The 13,453-nt window shown below is 33.1% G+C and overlaps 2 protein-coding genes across 3 annotated transcripts; one reads left to right on the top strand and one right to left on the bottom strand.

Annotated features, from left to right (window-relative positions):
- Positions 1 to 924: 924 nt before the first annotated feature.
- LOC144841455 (contactin-associated protein-like 2) lies at positions 925 to 7,851 on the top strand. Its single transcript, XM_078697786.1, has 6 exons — positions 925 to 976; positions 2,959 to 3,171; positions 3,943 to 4,094; positions 4,572 to 4,680; positions 5,370 to 5,546; positions 6,036 to 7,851. Exons 1-6 carry the CDS (start codon positions 925 to 927, stop codon positions 6,311 to 6,313), a joined length of 981 nt encoding a protein of 326 aa, XP_078553912.1. The 3' UTR covers positions 6,314 to 7,851.
- A 1,713-nt stretch (positions 7,852 to 9,564) lies between these two features.
- On the bottom strand, positions 9,565 to 13,385 carry LOC144841299 (lanC-like protein 3). Of its 2 annotated transcripts, none has more exons than XM_078697584.1 (6): positions 13,264 to 13,385; positions 12,412 to 12,819; positions 11,654 to 11,780; positions 11,442 to 11,565; positions 10,667 to 10,885; positions 9,565 to 10,246 (listed from the first exon to the last, which is right to left on the bottom strand). In XM_078697584.1, exons 2-6 carry the CDS (start codon positions 12,816 to 12,818, stop codon positions 9,882 to 9,884), a joined length of 1,242 nt encoding a protein of 413 aa, XP_078553710.1. In that variant the 5' UTR covers position 12,819; positions 13,264 to 13,385; the 3' UTR covers positions 9,565 to 9,881. The 2 variants fall into 2 exon arrangements, with proteins under 2 accessions (XP_078553710.1, XP_078553709.1); XM_078697583.1 differs by having other exon boundaries at positions 13,271 to 13,373.
- Positions 13,386 to 13,453: the final 68 nt, after the last annotated feature.

Here is a 13,453-nt window from a genome sequence, read left to right as displayed (position 1 = left end):
TCTATCTTTAATGAGAAAAGGTCAAAAAATGTCAACAGCACAATAAGTAAAGGGAATGTGTTGTTCTAGTCGATCCAAAGGAAGGTCGGCTAATTTTTGGGTTGATATTGGTCCCCTTCTGGATCGACTAGAACAACATCCAAATTCGAATGAATGAATGAATACCGTAAAGGCCGTATCAATATTAGACTTGCCCCAAGTCTGTTGTTGTTGTTTGTTGTTAGTACACCAGTCGACGTTTCGATTTTTGTCTTGTAATTGTGAGTATTATTATACGTATGAAACATCATTATGTGCCAAAACATCTATCTCTAGTGTATATCAATTGCAAAAAAATTAATTAAGTACTTGCACAAAAAAATGCAGCGCCACCATACTTATATTAAATAATAATGTTTAGACGGAGGTACTTCACCACACACAGGCACTACACGGCAAGTGTTTAAGTCCGCCTTTTTTCAACATTATCATCTCCCGGAGAAAGTCACGTTACTGACGTATCATAGAACGGTAAGTCTGTTTTCTTATACAGTGAAATTTCTTGCTTTGGACCGTCAGAAATCAATTAGCTACAGAGTACATAAATCGAAACTCCACTCTCTACTGAAGATATTTCGAACAAATCTAAAATCTCCGATAGAATTTAGAACTGCATCTTTAAAAAAAGTGTATAACAAAGTTAAAAATATACAAATTATACATTTTGTAATTATAGGCCTATGTTTGAATAAAGTAGTTCAGGTGAGAAAAAAAGAGGGACAGAGTAGACGATGGCCGAAGAGAGGATTAATAATGCATTTGTATTTTAAATTTTCCTCCTTTTTCAGGGTTTAGCCATTTTCTAATTCACCGCACAATTCCTGAATTTAAAATGTTTTAAATGTGTGAGAATATCTTTTCAGATTTAAAAACAGCAAAAGAAAGATGCTCGTGTTGATTTGTATCTACTACCTACTCTGTGGAGTTTGTTGTCAAGGTAAGCAAGTATTTTAATGTAACATCCGATATTTCAGAACGGGAGATTGAAGTAATTCATTCAGAAATAGAATAATTGTATTTTGATATTGTAAATTTAGTAGTCTACAATAGATGTTAATATTTTATCATTTTAAAGAGGGCCACCTGGCCTGTGAATGGGTTTTGCTGGAAAGGTTATTACTCTCTCTAAATAAAGTGGAAAATAAAAATAAACAAATAAATTAATACTATGGGGCAGCAATATCTCTCAATATAGCCTACACAGGAAATAAGGTATAAATGACGAAAAACGAAAAAAAAAATGTAAATTAATTTGTTTTAAATCGTAAATTTGTTTTCACTTATAAAAATACAAAAAAACGGTTAAATTTAAACAAAAAAATAATGTTTTACTATTGTTTGCTGTTATACAGTTTTTCAGGTAAATATTTTTTTCCGATCCAATAGCAATATCTGATTAAATAAAATAGGGCTTATAACATCAATAACAAATACTTTTGGAACGTGTTTTAAATATAAAGAACGTTTTTATATCTGAATCTATTGTAATCCTAGAATCAATACTGTATCAATTACCGGTTTTACTGACATTATTTTTATTTGATTGTATTTTCAAATTTGTCTGGCTGTTTTACTTTATCGTTTTGATTAAGCTTTTTGCTTATTTTATTTTGTATCTCCATTGATTCAGCTGATGCCCACAGCTTTGTCATTTTCACAGTAATTTGCTTTTGCATTTTATAAATCGAAATTTCAAATAGACAACACGAATTGCATTAACAATGATTTTTAAAATATAAATATAAAAATTGAAAGTTCAAAGTTCAAATACAAGGAATGATTGCACGTTGGAATGTAATTTCTTATGAAAAATAATAAATCTTTTATAAATTTGTAACATTAGATTTTCAAATGTTTCTTTCAACGACTTTTAATTCTATAAAATTTAGAATTCTTGATTTAGCGCTTTATAATCTCCATCCCCACCCCCCCCCTCATCCTTGTCCTACCAATTTATCCTAAAATATATGACAATTCAGGCGACTATTCAGGGGACACCTCTATTCAGGGAGAAATTATCCCTTAAAGATTAAAGAACTTTTATTGGTCCACTTAAAATGGAAATTCATTTTGCTTGGCATAATTCAGACATTAAAAGACAATAAGAAAAATACATCAAATTACAAAAGGCAATGTTAAAATACTATTTATAGGGTTATGTTATAATACTTTTAAAATAAACTATTAAAAAACTATTAAAATTGTAGATTGCAAAAACGCCATGGCTATGTAAAAATAATGTTAAACCAATTAAAAATTCAAAACAAAAATTACAGCAATGAGTTATCGCCGAACGTTAGAATTGTACATAATGAAGGCTATTTACAAAATACTTCTTAGTTCTGCATATAAGATTGGCTTTTGATGGTTTAATGCCAGATCTATTAAAATTGTAACAGTAATTTAACGGATGGGTGGATCTTTCATAATATTTTCAACTTTTCTTAAAGATGTATTGTCCTCCAAAACATGAAAATGAAGATTAATTAAATCAGACTTTGAATAGGTTATTTTGTAGTTTTAATAAAGTGAATCACTTTCGTAGAAAAAAACCGAAAAACAATAATGTTTTCACTTAGAAAAAGATAAAATAAATTGACAAATTCAACCAAAAACCCATTGGCTGGCCGGCAGCGAATGTGATTATTTTTTGCTTTCAAATACAGTTTCTTTCAGGTAAATATATTTTTTTCAATCCAATTTTTGGTCAAAATTGATAACTATTATGAGACATTAAAATAGCATATTCAACAAAAAAATGTTTAGGAATTATTTTTTCAGGGGGACAATACATCTTTAAGATACACTTACAAAATGGCTTTTACTATCTGGATCTAGATATTTGAATCCGTATTAATAGTAGAATTATCTATCACTATTTGAAGGCGAATATCCACTCTCATTAATTTTGCTTTTCAGAATCTTCGGTTCATATCTTGACGGAGGCAGTCTCACAGGCTTACTTACAGGAGGAGGAAATACCAGTATTGAGGAACTGTGAGGAACTTCGTATTTTTGGTGTAAGAAGCACAGATAATTCAACGTTTTGTGTCGATCCCGACGGAGAGTACTACGGAATTGAATCTTTCCAAGTGGAATGTGAAAAGGCTACAGATAATAGCATGCTAACAGGTACAATTATTCATTCATTCATTTTATAAAAATCAAATAAAACAAGTAAAAAGGTTCATGAATAAAACAGTATTAAAAACAACATAATATAAAACAATGATAAAATATTTTAAAACATCTAAAACCGTATAAAAACAATGTTTAAGATACTTTATCATTGAATTGGTATTTTCGGTTCGCGCTAGTCCAGATCATACGATTCGATTTGTCTGTCGTCTGTTGTAGAGAAGCTTTGGTCTTATTTATTGCCTCGTTCTTTGGATAGGACGTTAAGCCAGTATAGTGTTATATCTACTCATGTGCGTGGATTATTCGAAAACAGTGTAAGCTTGTCTTCCAATCGGCGTGCTCATCATGGTAGATGATGTACAGTAGATCCGTATTTTGGGGACTCCTTATGTGAAAGTAGCCGAACTACTTTTTAAATATAAACTTAACCTAACCATTTAAATAATCTCTCTGTCACTATAAAGTAATAAGTTGCTCATTGGATTCGAAACCCATACATCGACATGAAAAGTTCATATGGTCTAAATCCATTCGACTACATTTAGTGAATGTAGTCTGGTCAATTCTTACTCACGTCTTATGGATATGACTAATGAATATTCATGTTTATTTCGTGACGTTTCATGTACGAAAAGAAATATCGCGACCCGCAGAATACACAGGGACACGTTGATAAAGCATATAAACAGGCCTAATATGAAAGGAATTAGAGAAGCCAGTGAACGAATTCCTATTGAAAATGTTGAAAATTATTTCTATTAGGAAAGGTCATTATCACACCTACAAGTGACCTCTCAGTGTATATAAGCGGATATGAAGATATAGAATTCGTTCATCAGGTTGACTATGCAATATCAATGGACAAGATAGTTGACTTGTTGAAGTCATCAGTCGAATGTCAACAGTATATGAAGGTATTGTAGGCCTCCATTATAAAACTTCTGACTGCGGCATATAATAATCATAAATCAATGCGTACCGTAAAATGTCAACGTACCACAAAGCCTCAATGCGTTCTGTAAAACATCAATGCGTACCGTAACCTTTCAATGCCTACCGTAACATTTCTACGTACCACAAAACATCAATGCGTACAGTAACCTTTCAATGCGTACCGTAACATTTCAACGTACCACAAAACATCAATGCGTACCGTAACCTTTCAATGCCTACCGTAACATTTCAACGTACCACAAAACATCAATGCGTACAGTAACCTTTCAATGCGTACCGTGACACCTTGATGCAACTCTAACCATATTAAGAGCAGCACCATAAATGTAAATACTGTGCGTACAGTACAAATCAATGCACACAGTAAATCCTCAATGCGTACCATTAAAAAAAATAATAATTACTGTAGTACTTTTGTAAATTTCTATTCTAACAAGTACGTTTGCCATAATGCCATGATGGGCGTATGGTTGTCACGTGATGGAGAAAGAATGAACAATTATGGAGCACCAGCTGGCTACGATGGGTGCATGTGTGGTGTTTTAGGTAGGCTTTACGTACTTATTTTAAATATTACCGTATTATCAAGCCGTTTTTCAATCGTTTATTGAATTAAAAGCAGAAATCGTTGGTTTATGTTTTGCACCTGTCACAAATGAGCGCGGTTTTCAAATAATAATAATAGACATGAGATTATTATTAGGCCTAAATACCCGCGGGACGAGAGTATGAAGCGTGTGCCAAGCCCGTTGCCGTAATCCCCTCCTGAAGTGCTCTTTTCAAACTACAGAAGAGCAAGTATGGTATAGGTCTACGGTAGCTCTTGATGATTCTTTACCATTTGTGACAAAACAAACGCCCCTGTAAAAATCCTGTCTATGGGGTTAAATAATTTAATCGCATCATTATTTTATATATTGCCTTTCTTATAAATATGAAGATGTATGCAGGTCTATGCCTATTACGTACACCAATCGTCATTTTCATTTTACAATGAAAAGATTAACTGGAGAAGATACATACAAGATACGCTTCATTCTTCAGATATTTTCTATGGTCCTCTCCTTCATCTTCATTTAGGCTACTCAATGGGTTTTGTGATTCTTACGGTATTCGATTCCTTGGACACGGTTTCGATTATAGGCCTACTGTTCCCTAATACCCCCTCCCCCTCCCTCATCCCCCCCCCCCCCCACTCACCCCGACCAACTAATAATACTAATATCCATTAAAAGGAAATTGCACATCTTCTACAAAAAGATGTAATTGTGATACTAATGACAACTACGTGAGATCTGACGATGGATTCGTTGATGATCGTTCTACGCTGCCAGTCACTGCGTTACTTTTTAAGGACACCGGAGCTTCTCACGAGTACGGTACGAGTACCATTGGATCGTTCACGTGTACAGGTATACTCATTTTGATTGGTTGATTTTGTATCACGCGGCTTTGGCGATATTCTTTACGTTCAATTAACAAATAAACATTCATTTTATGAATGTGTCTCTCAAAAATTATATTTAACATTTCCTGCTTTTATTTTTGATGTAAAGCGCATTGAGAGCCTGCTTATATGCGCTATATAAGAACAGACTATTATTATTATTATTAGGCCTATATGTTTTTGAAACTATATGCAATGTAATATATGACACTAAAACACAAATGTTCAAAAGTTTGGCCAATCTGATCTTTTGAATATAAATGATTGGCAATGTTTAAATGGACAATACTTTGCTGTATAATGCTAAACCCTAATCGCGAAACTCGCGGAAAATAAAAAAAAAATAAGACGTAAGGCGCAACATCCATATACACATGTGCACGGCAAAAGTTTGGCGCATTTTCAAACATCTAAATGATATTGTGTATTTTTGTATATATACATCTTCTTTTAGGAACGTATGTGGATTGGAATTGGTCAACAATACACGAAGGTGTGTGTTTGGTTGATCACGTTCTAGCCGTGTTCAACACACATTCTCGTTCTCAATGTATGCTGCTCTGTCGAAGAGAATTATTGTGCAGATCTGTGAACGTCAAGAAGAACCATGACAACGGCGCTCTGACGTGCGAGTTGAATCTGAGAAGATTGAGAAATGTGCTTGAAAGCAAGATTGTCTATGATACATATTGTACAAATATTGAGCCTATCTTAGAGTCAGACTTGCCATAAATAGTAATAAGTACTTGTATGACGGTTACCATTGATCACTAATTTAAACCGATTATTAGTGCTGTATCTCCATATTTATGACAATTTTGTCCAGTAGGCCTATCACAAGCAAAACACGTGTATCATAAATATGGCGCATGTATCTAAGAATAACCAGAATAGACGGTTGAGGTTAAGCTCTATCTACACTATCATGATTAGTTTGACACACAAAAAAGTGTTATGTGCCCAAATATGATATGATATGACATCACCGTGTCCACATAATGGGCACATCACATTTTTTTGGTCACATACACAGTTTGATAGTGTAGACAGAGCTTTAGGCTAGGGTCTATGATATGAAACACGCGTGTCACGGGATTTGCCAAGTATGATACTGGAAAAATTCAAATACAGTAAAGGGTATCGGTCACTTCATTTGGTATTTGACCAATCTTTGATAATATTTTAGAATTCAGGCACATGAATGTTTAATTACAGTTACATTTTTAGTTACTTAAAAACCTATATAAACAATCAGCTGGCTATTTAGAGGTTTAGGCCTATGTTAGTTTACATTCTAGTATATTGGAACCTGTATGTTGGAACCTATCTATTCTAGGAATACATAGTATACTGCTTGTATTGAAAATATTTAATTATGATTATAATATGAAGCTAATCTATTGGAAAATGTGCATACGCTATTGTATTGCTTTTTATTCAAAAAATTATATTCGGTAGTGACTTTTGTTTATTCTTGGTATTAAAATGAAAGGCCATAAAATTTACCATATGTTGCTACCCAACTTGTATTGAAAATCTTGAATTATGATGCTAATTTTTAGCAATAAATATGCACATTTTCCAAAAGTTTTCAATACAAGTTGGGTAGAAATGGATCATCATATTTTATGGGCTTTCATAAGTGTTTTCTTCAAACACATTAATTATTCAATATCATATAAACACAAAATTTACATTTATCAAATATGTATATTTTTTTATTCTATGTCGCTTTTCGTAACAGTATCACGTCAATCTAAAACTCCTAAATAGTAACTAACCTAACCTTCTACATAATCTTTCACTATACTACGGCGTCCCAAATGAGATAAAGGTTATTATTAGAAGACGTGATACTGTAGGATGTTTAACGTCACTTGACGTGATACCGCATACATAAATGTACTTTCAGCTCAAGCTTTAATAAAGAGAGCTGATGGATGTTTGTTAGTATCTACTGCGCAGCAGCTACCTTTCCAATATACCTATTACCAATTTATAATCAGCAATATCCTACTTCTTGTTTTTACTCGGGGTACCCGAGTCTAGGACTCTCGCATCTTCTCTTCCATCTGGACACTATTGAGTAAAAAGTGTGATTTATAAAGTACTACTCCTCCCTTATTCGTTGTAGTATTGAGCTGGGATTTGGCATGAATATACTACAGGGACATGTCCTCAAAGCTAGAGCCGGCTTTTTTAATTTCAAACCGGATGCAGCCATATGACGTCTCGAAGATGGTACCGTATAGCCGTATTTGGTAGCGAGGTTATTGTATGTGACGTTACATCCCGTCTTATGACGTCATTACATCTTCTTTTGCTGTACCCCGAGTATCGGAAATTCAAGCTTGTTCTTCATTTTTTTGGACATTTTTGTGAGTAAAGCACATTGTATTAGGCGCTCTATAAGACTACCATTATTATTATTATTGTTAATAATAAAATTATTATAAAATTATAATAATAATATATTTTTCTAATTTAATAAGCATCAATATAGTTTATTTATTAGAGAACCGATAAATTCATTTTAGTATCTGAAAAATGGAATAAAAGCTCAATTGATATTAGTTTAAGTAATTTATTACATGTATGTATGAGCAGTTTTTCATTAACATTCCGTATATTGATTACATTTATTATATGTATCATGATATTATATTATATAAAAATTGTTATTACTGTAACTACTTCTCATTTGCCTTATTAAATACGTTTCATGCGTGTTTTATTTCATTCATGTGTGTATTTTATTGTTATCAATTATCAGCAAGCGTATTACCATTTATAATTAAAGATGTATTGTCCCCTGAAAAAAAAAATGAATAGCCATTTTAATGTCACATAATAGTTATCCACTTTGACCAAAAATTGGATCTAAACAAAATTTATTTACCTGAAAAAACTGTAATTTAAGCTAAAAAAGGTCGAAATTTAGTTGAATTTAATCATTTATTATGTTATTTTATAAGTGAAAACATTTTTTTTTTCGTCTTAAATTAAATTTATTAAAAATATTACAAAATAACCTATTCAAAGTCTGATTTAATTAATCTTTAGGGGACAATATATCTTTAATATTATTTACATTTCAAAGATACTTAAATTTTTGTTGATTTGTTTTCTCTATTTACCGTCATTCATGAGGTAATTTCCCGAATGATCGTAATCAAAGGTACATGGTCATCCATTTCTGATGAAGAAAGCCTACCCAGTGATGACTATAGAACAGTCCCGAGATAACGACTAAACTTCAGCTTTAGTTGATAGAAGGTTGAAATTTGTTAGAAATGGAATATACGATGTTTAAATTTATTATTTAATAATTAAATTTCTGCCATATTCAATACAAAGAAAAAGACAAAACAAATATAAAAGGCAAGGAAAGACCAAACAGGTGCTAAACACCTATGCTAGTTGGTCAACCCAAAACAGAGCACAGAAAAAAAAAATTACATTCTATAATTAAAGCATCTACGCGACCAACTACACACATTTAGTGTAAATAGTTGGATGTAATGATCTTGTATATAGATTAGACTGTCGTCCGATGAATTAGTTATTCCATTATTTAATATATTGATTATTGTTATGAATTATAATATCGATAAAAAACAATATGTGGCGGAAGTTGCTTTGCATTTGTTATTTTAATTATTATTTTAAAAAATCATACACGCAGTCAAAGCTGAAATGAGTACAATTTTACATATATAAAAACTTTAAAGATATATTGTCCCCCTAAAAAATAATTTGTTAAATTTTTTTTGTTGAATATGCCATTTTAATATCACATTGTTATTCACTTTGACCAAAAATTTGATCCAAAAAAAAAACATTTTACACCAAAAAAATGTAATTCAAAGAAAAATATACCTAAATTTTCTGGAAGACAATGGTTTTTGGTTGAAATTAACCATTTCTTTTGTCTTTTTATAAGTGAAATAATTATTTTTGATGATTTTTTTTCTACAGAAGTGAATAACTTTATTAAAACTGTGAACTTGCCTATTCAAAATCTGATTTTATTAATCATTATTTTTTTATGTTTTTGGGGGACAATACATCTTTAAAATGAATGTATCGAGATTCATTTCTCAAAATCAAAAAACCTTTTTTTATACTGGTGGTTTATCGCAAAACTCCTTTTTTCGACGTTTCACAATTTTTCTTCCAATACTAAAAATTTAATTTCTCAAGCTGCTTCTTTTAATTATATACATTAAATCAATTTCCTTAAAATGTTATTTAATCTAATATTAAAATATAATTCATACCAATTATAGATGTAGTAGCTTTAAAACACATTGAAGAATGGGAAAATGGCGTCGTCTGGTTTCAACAAGTCCGCAAGAAAGCAGATAGTTCCAGCCACGCCTTCAAATAAACTGTACGGGTGATCTGGAGTCCTTGCTCCCTTCTTGAATTCATCCGAGAACATGAAGTTTGCAAATTGCTGCGCTCGGTGTAAATGTTTGTTGTCCTTTGTTAAACGGTAAAGAAGAAGATGGACATACCCATTTCCAGCGACGCCGTGGCATATCCCCGGGCCTTTACGCAAGAGACCTAGGTTCCAGGTAGTTTCACCACAGTCTAGGCATGCCCTCAAGTAACGCTCATCCTTCCATGTTAAGTATGCCCTTGCAAACATATACACAACACCTGCATTAAATTAGTGAATACAAGTTACACTTTCGGTTAAAAATGAATGAATTTAAATATATAAATATTTTCTGTCTGTCAACAATTTTATGTTTTTAAAGGATGGCATAACCTACGTAGCTAGGCCTACCGATAAACAGCATGAAGGCTACTAGTAGGCAGAGTACTAGTATTACTAGGCCTAACTAGGTACTATAGGTTAGACTGGCTATTAGTGTTCTAGTAGATACTGTAGAACTAGACCTACAGCTAGGCCTACAGTATCAAATTATTATTTTAGCTGATTATCCAATATTGTACATGTTATTGTATGTTTTATTGGGGGCCCTAAATAAAAATGAAAATAAAAATGAAATGAACAGTTTATACGTTTGCTACCCTTGATAAATATAGTAATAAATAATGAAATCATAAACAAACCTGGTGCTCCGTGACACCAATGCACAAGCGTGTCCTCCAAAGGTCTGGTATTGGATTCATCTAAAACTGGTGGCAAGTTCTTCTGTGGGTCAGCATCCTGCAATGCAAGTAGGAAGTCGATGGTTGCACGAATGTCTTGCTCCACAGAAGGGTCAGACTTTATGAAATCAGGAAAAGACAACAACATCAGGAGAATACCGGTTACCCCATGGCATACACCTGGTGAGAAAATGTATATATATCAGTCTCTCAATATTTTTGTTATCTCCTACTTTTCGATTTTTTTGGAAAAACATAAAAAATATCCTGACAATATTATAACAATTTCTACAATCTCTAGATAACAGTATAATGCGCAGAATGTTAACTATTGACCTAGATTTCCTCATCACATGACATACAATGACAAGGTGTTAATTCTTCGAGAAGCAGTAAAGCAGTAAAGAATTTGTGCGAATCTAGCATTTCGCAGAGAAAATAAATTGCGATACCCTTTCCACTACAAGAATGAATAGCTGCGATTTTCATGTTCATCGCGTGTCTGCTGATTTTTTTGATTTGAATGAGTGCATTCCCTGAGCTCTGATTGGTTGCGCAATTTTTCGCTTCTCAAAAGATAGAAACAAATCGAACTACTGATTTCGCTGAAGCGAAAACTCAAGGATCTTGAATTTGTTGCAGACAGAGATTTGGAAGATGGAAATATGCGTATAAGCTGACACTTTCTATTCGTGCAAACAAATTCATCAAGTGGAAAATCGGACGCATCTGTTACCTAAATAATGAAAAGAATAGTACTGGTACATCAGAGGGCATGGCGCTTGACAAAGTTTTGCGTAATCTCTGCCAGACTCTACAATGCTGCTACAGATCTTGTTGATAGTTTCTGAAGGCAAAATCTGTAAAAAAAAATAGAACATCTAATTATGCATACTTAAAGAAATATGGGACATATTATGTTGAGTACGTTTGTTTTTGAATACTTACTGAAAGACCAAGTTTGCTCTTAAAGAAAAGAACACCACATAAATAACCAGCTCTACCAACTAATATTTCCTCTGCCTGCTTAGTGCATTGATTTACTGGAGCACACAAATTGGATAGGCCGGCATACCTGTAAAATAAAAAAAAGAATACAATAAAATTAAAACTGTCCACCTTGATTTTATGTTTTAGAGTTTTGTATGTTGACCTTTTGTGACATTGCTGGTATTAGATTCTCCATAGTTAGCCAGTAATCACTTCACACAATATATATAAACTTAAGCAGAAGCTTGGTTCTCAGTATATACAACACACAATTAGTAATTTGACCAATCACAAGTGACAGGTATCTAAACTGTCACTTGTGATTGGTTAGTTGTGTTTTTAAATTGGATACTATTATAAATCTTGGCTCACACTTGCAATGCAAATGAGTTGACCAATATGAAGCTTGTGATTGGTCACCTCACCTTTGTCTTACGGTGTTGAGTCAAGGTGGGAACCAGACAATGTTAAATTAACTATGATGAGGCCTAGGTATACAATTTATGCTAAGACTATGACTAGATCTTCTTACATTTCTGCAAACTTGGATTCAATGCACCTGAGTTGACCAATATGAAGCTTCATATTGGTCAACTCACTTGCGTCTTACAGTGTTGCGTCAAGGTGGGAACCAAGATTTAGACAATGCTAGATTAACTATGATGAGACCTAGGTATACAATATAAGTTATACTAAGACTGACTAGATCTTCTTACATTTCTGCAAACTTTTTAACTTCCACTTCATTACCAGTGACTGCATAGTATTGAGCAGCAGAAGCGTACACCCCAGCAGTACCTAGAAGAAAGCTGACCTTTAACCCTACGTCTGTCTGTTTCTCTTCGTATTTCAAGGCAGCATCTAGATAATTCTTAGCTGTATCTAGTGTAGATTGTTTGTCTAAAAAGTCACACTTTGTAACAACATCGCTCAAAGCATATGCCACACCTCCGACGCCAAGATATATTCCTTCAAAACATGTTGAACTTGAAACTTTTAAGTTTGACTGAATAGCAGTGACATGCGCCTTGATATAGTCATTAACACTGGGTGGTGGACTTGAGACATCCTGGCCATTGTAATCAGGCAGCTGATTTTGGAAGTATCGTGTGTTACCAGCCATTCTGAAAAGATAAAATGGAAGTAGGCCTATATTTATTGATCCATGAGTGAAGGTTTTTAAATTAATCATTTTACCACCTTACAATACACTTCAATTCACGCCTTTATTAATAGCATCATTAATTTATCAAAGAGTACCTAAAAATAAATATATAATATAATATAAGCTATGCAATAAAGAGAAAAAGGTTATATATATTATATATATGAGGTAATTATATGCTAAAATTTAAATGTGCAAAATTATTCTGCTTATTTTATGCTTTTTGGTGCCTAGGTGAGGCTGTAAGTACTACTAGATAGGCCTAGTTTAGAGTATCACTAAGTAGGATCGGCCTCTCTCTCCAGACTCTAGTAGCCAACCCCCCGCCACCCCTCTCACTCCTTTCCTAGGTAGGCCCAGCCCAAACATGTTCGCTAGTAAAATACGATAATGAGAAGCTTACCACATACATTAGCTAAGTTTTATTAAATTAATATTACTAGGCCTATGGAATTTTGAACGTCGAACGCGACGACACACACGTAGCCTGTGCAGTTGTTTGTAGAAAAAAAACATGACCTATGCCCCTAGGCCATTACGTAATACTAACTGACCTCGTTTTGTTCATTCATCCGTATCGCCAAAATGACATG

Source organism: Antedon bifida, chromosome 4 (assembly GCF_963402885.1).
Source record: "Antedon bifida chromosome 4, ecAntBifi1.1, whole genome shotgun sequence".
Lineage (NCBI taxonomy): Eukaryota > Metazoa > Echinodermata > Crinoidea > Comatulida > Antedonidae > Antedon > Antedon bifida.
The sequence above is the reverse complement of the archived record's forward strand: the minus strand, read 5'-3'. Positions and strand labels throughout refer to the sequence as shown.

Bases quoted from the DNA above. Each gene is read 5' to 3' on its own strand.
- LOC144841455 (XM_078697786.1), top strand. From the start codon at position 925: ATGCTCGTGTTGATTTGTATCTACTACCTACTCTGTGGAGTTTGTTGT. The intron at 977-2,958 runs GTAAGCAAGTAT...TTTGCTTTTCAG, and splicing joins CTGTGGAGTTTGTTGTCAAG to AATCTTCGGTTCATATCTTG. The intron at 3,172-3,942 runs GTACAATTATTC...TATTTCTATTAG, and splicing joins AGATAATAGCATGCTAACAG to GAAAGGTCATTATCACACCT.
- LOC144841299 (XM_078697584.1), bottom strand. From the start codon at position 12,818: ATGGCTGGTAACACACGATACTTCCAAAATCAGCTGCCTGATTACAAT. The intron at 11,781-12,411 runs GTAAGAAGATCT...TTTATTTTACAG, and splicing joins GTTAAAAAGTTTGCAGAAAT to GTATGCCGGCCTATCCAATT. The intron at 11,566-11,653 runs GTAAGTATTCAA...TTTTTTTTACAG, and splicing joins AGAGCAAACTTGGTCTTTCA to ATTTTGCCTTCAGAAACTAT.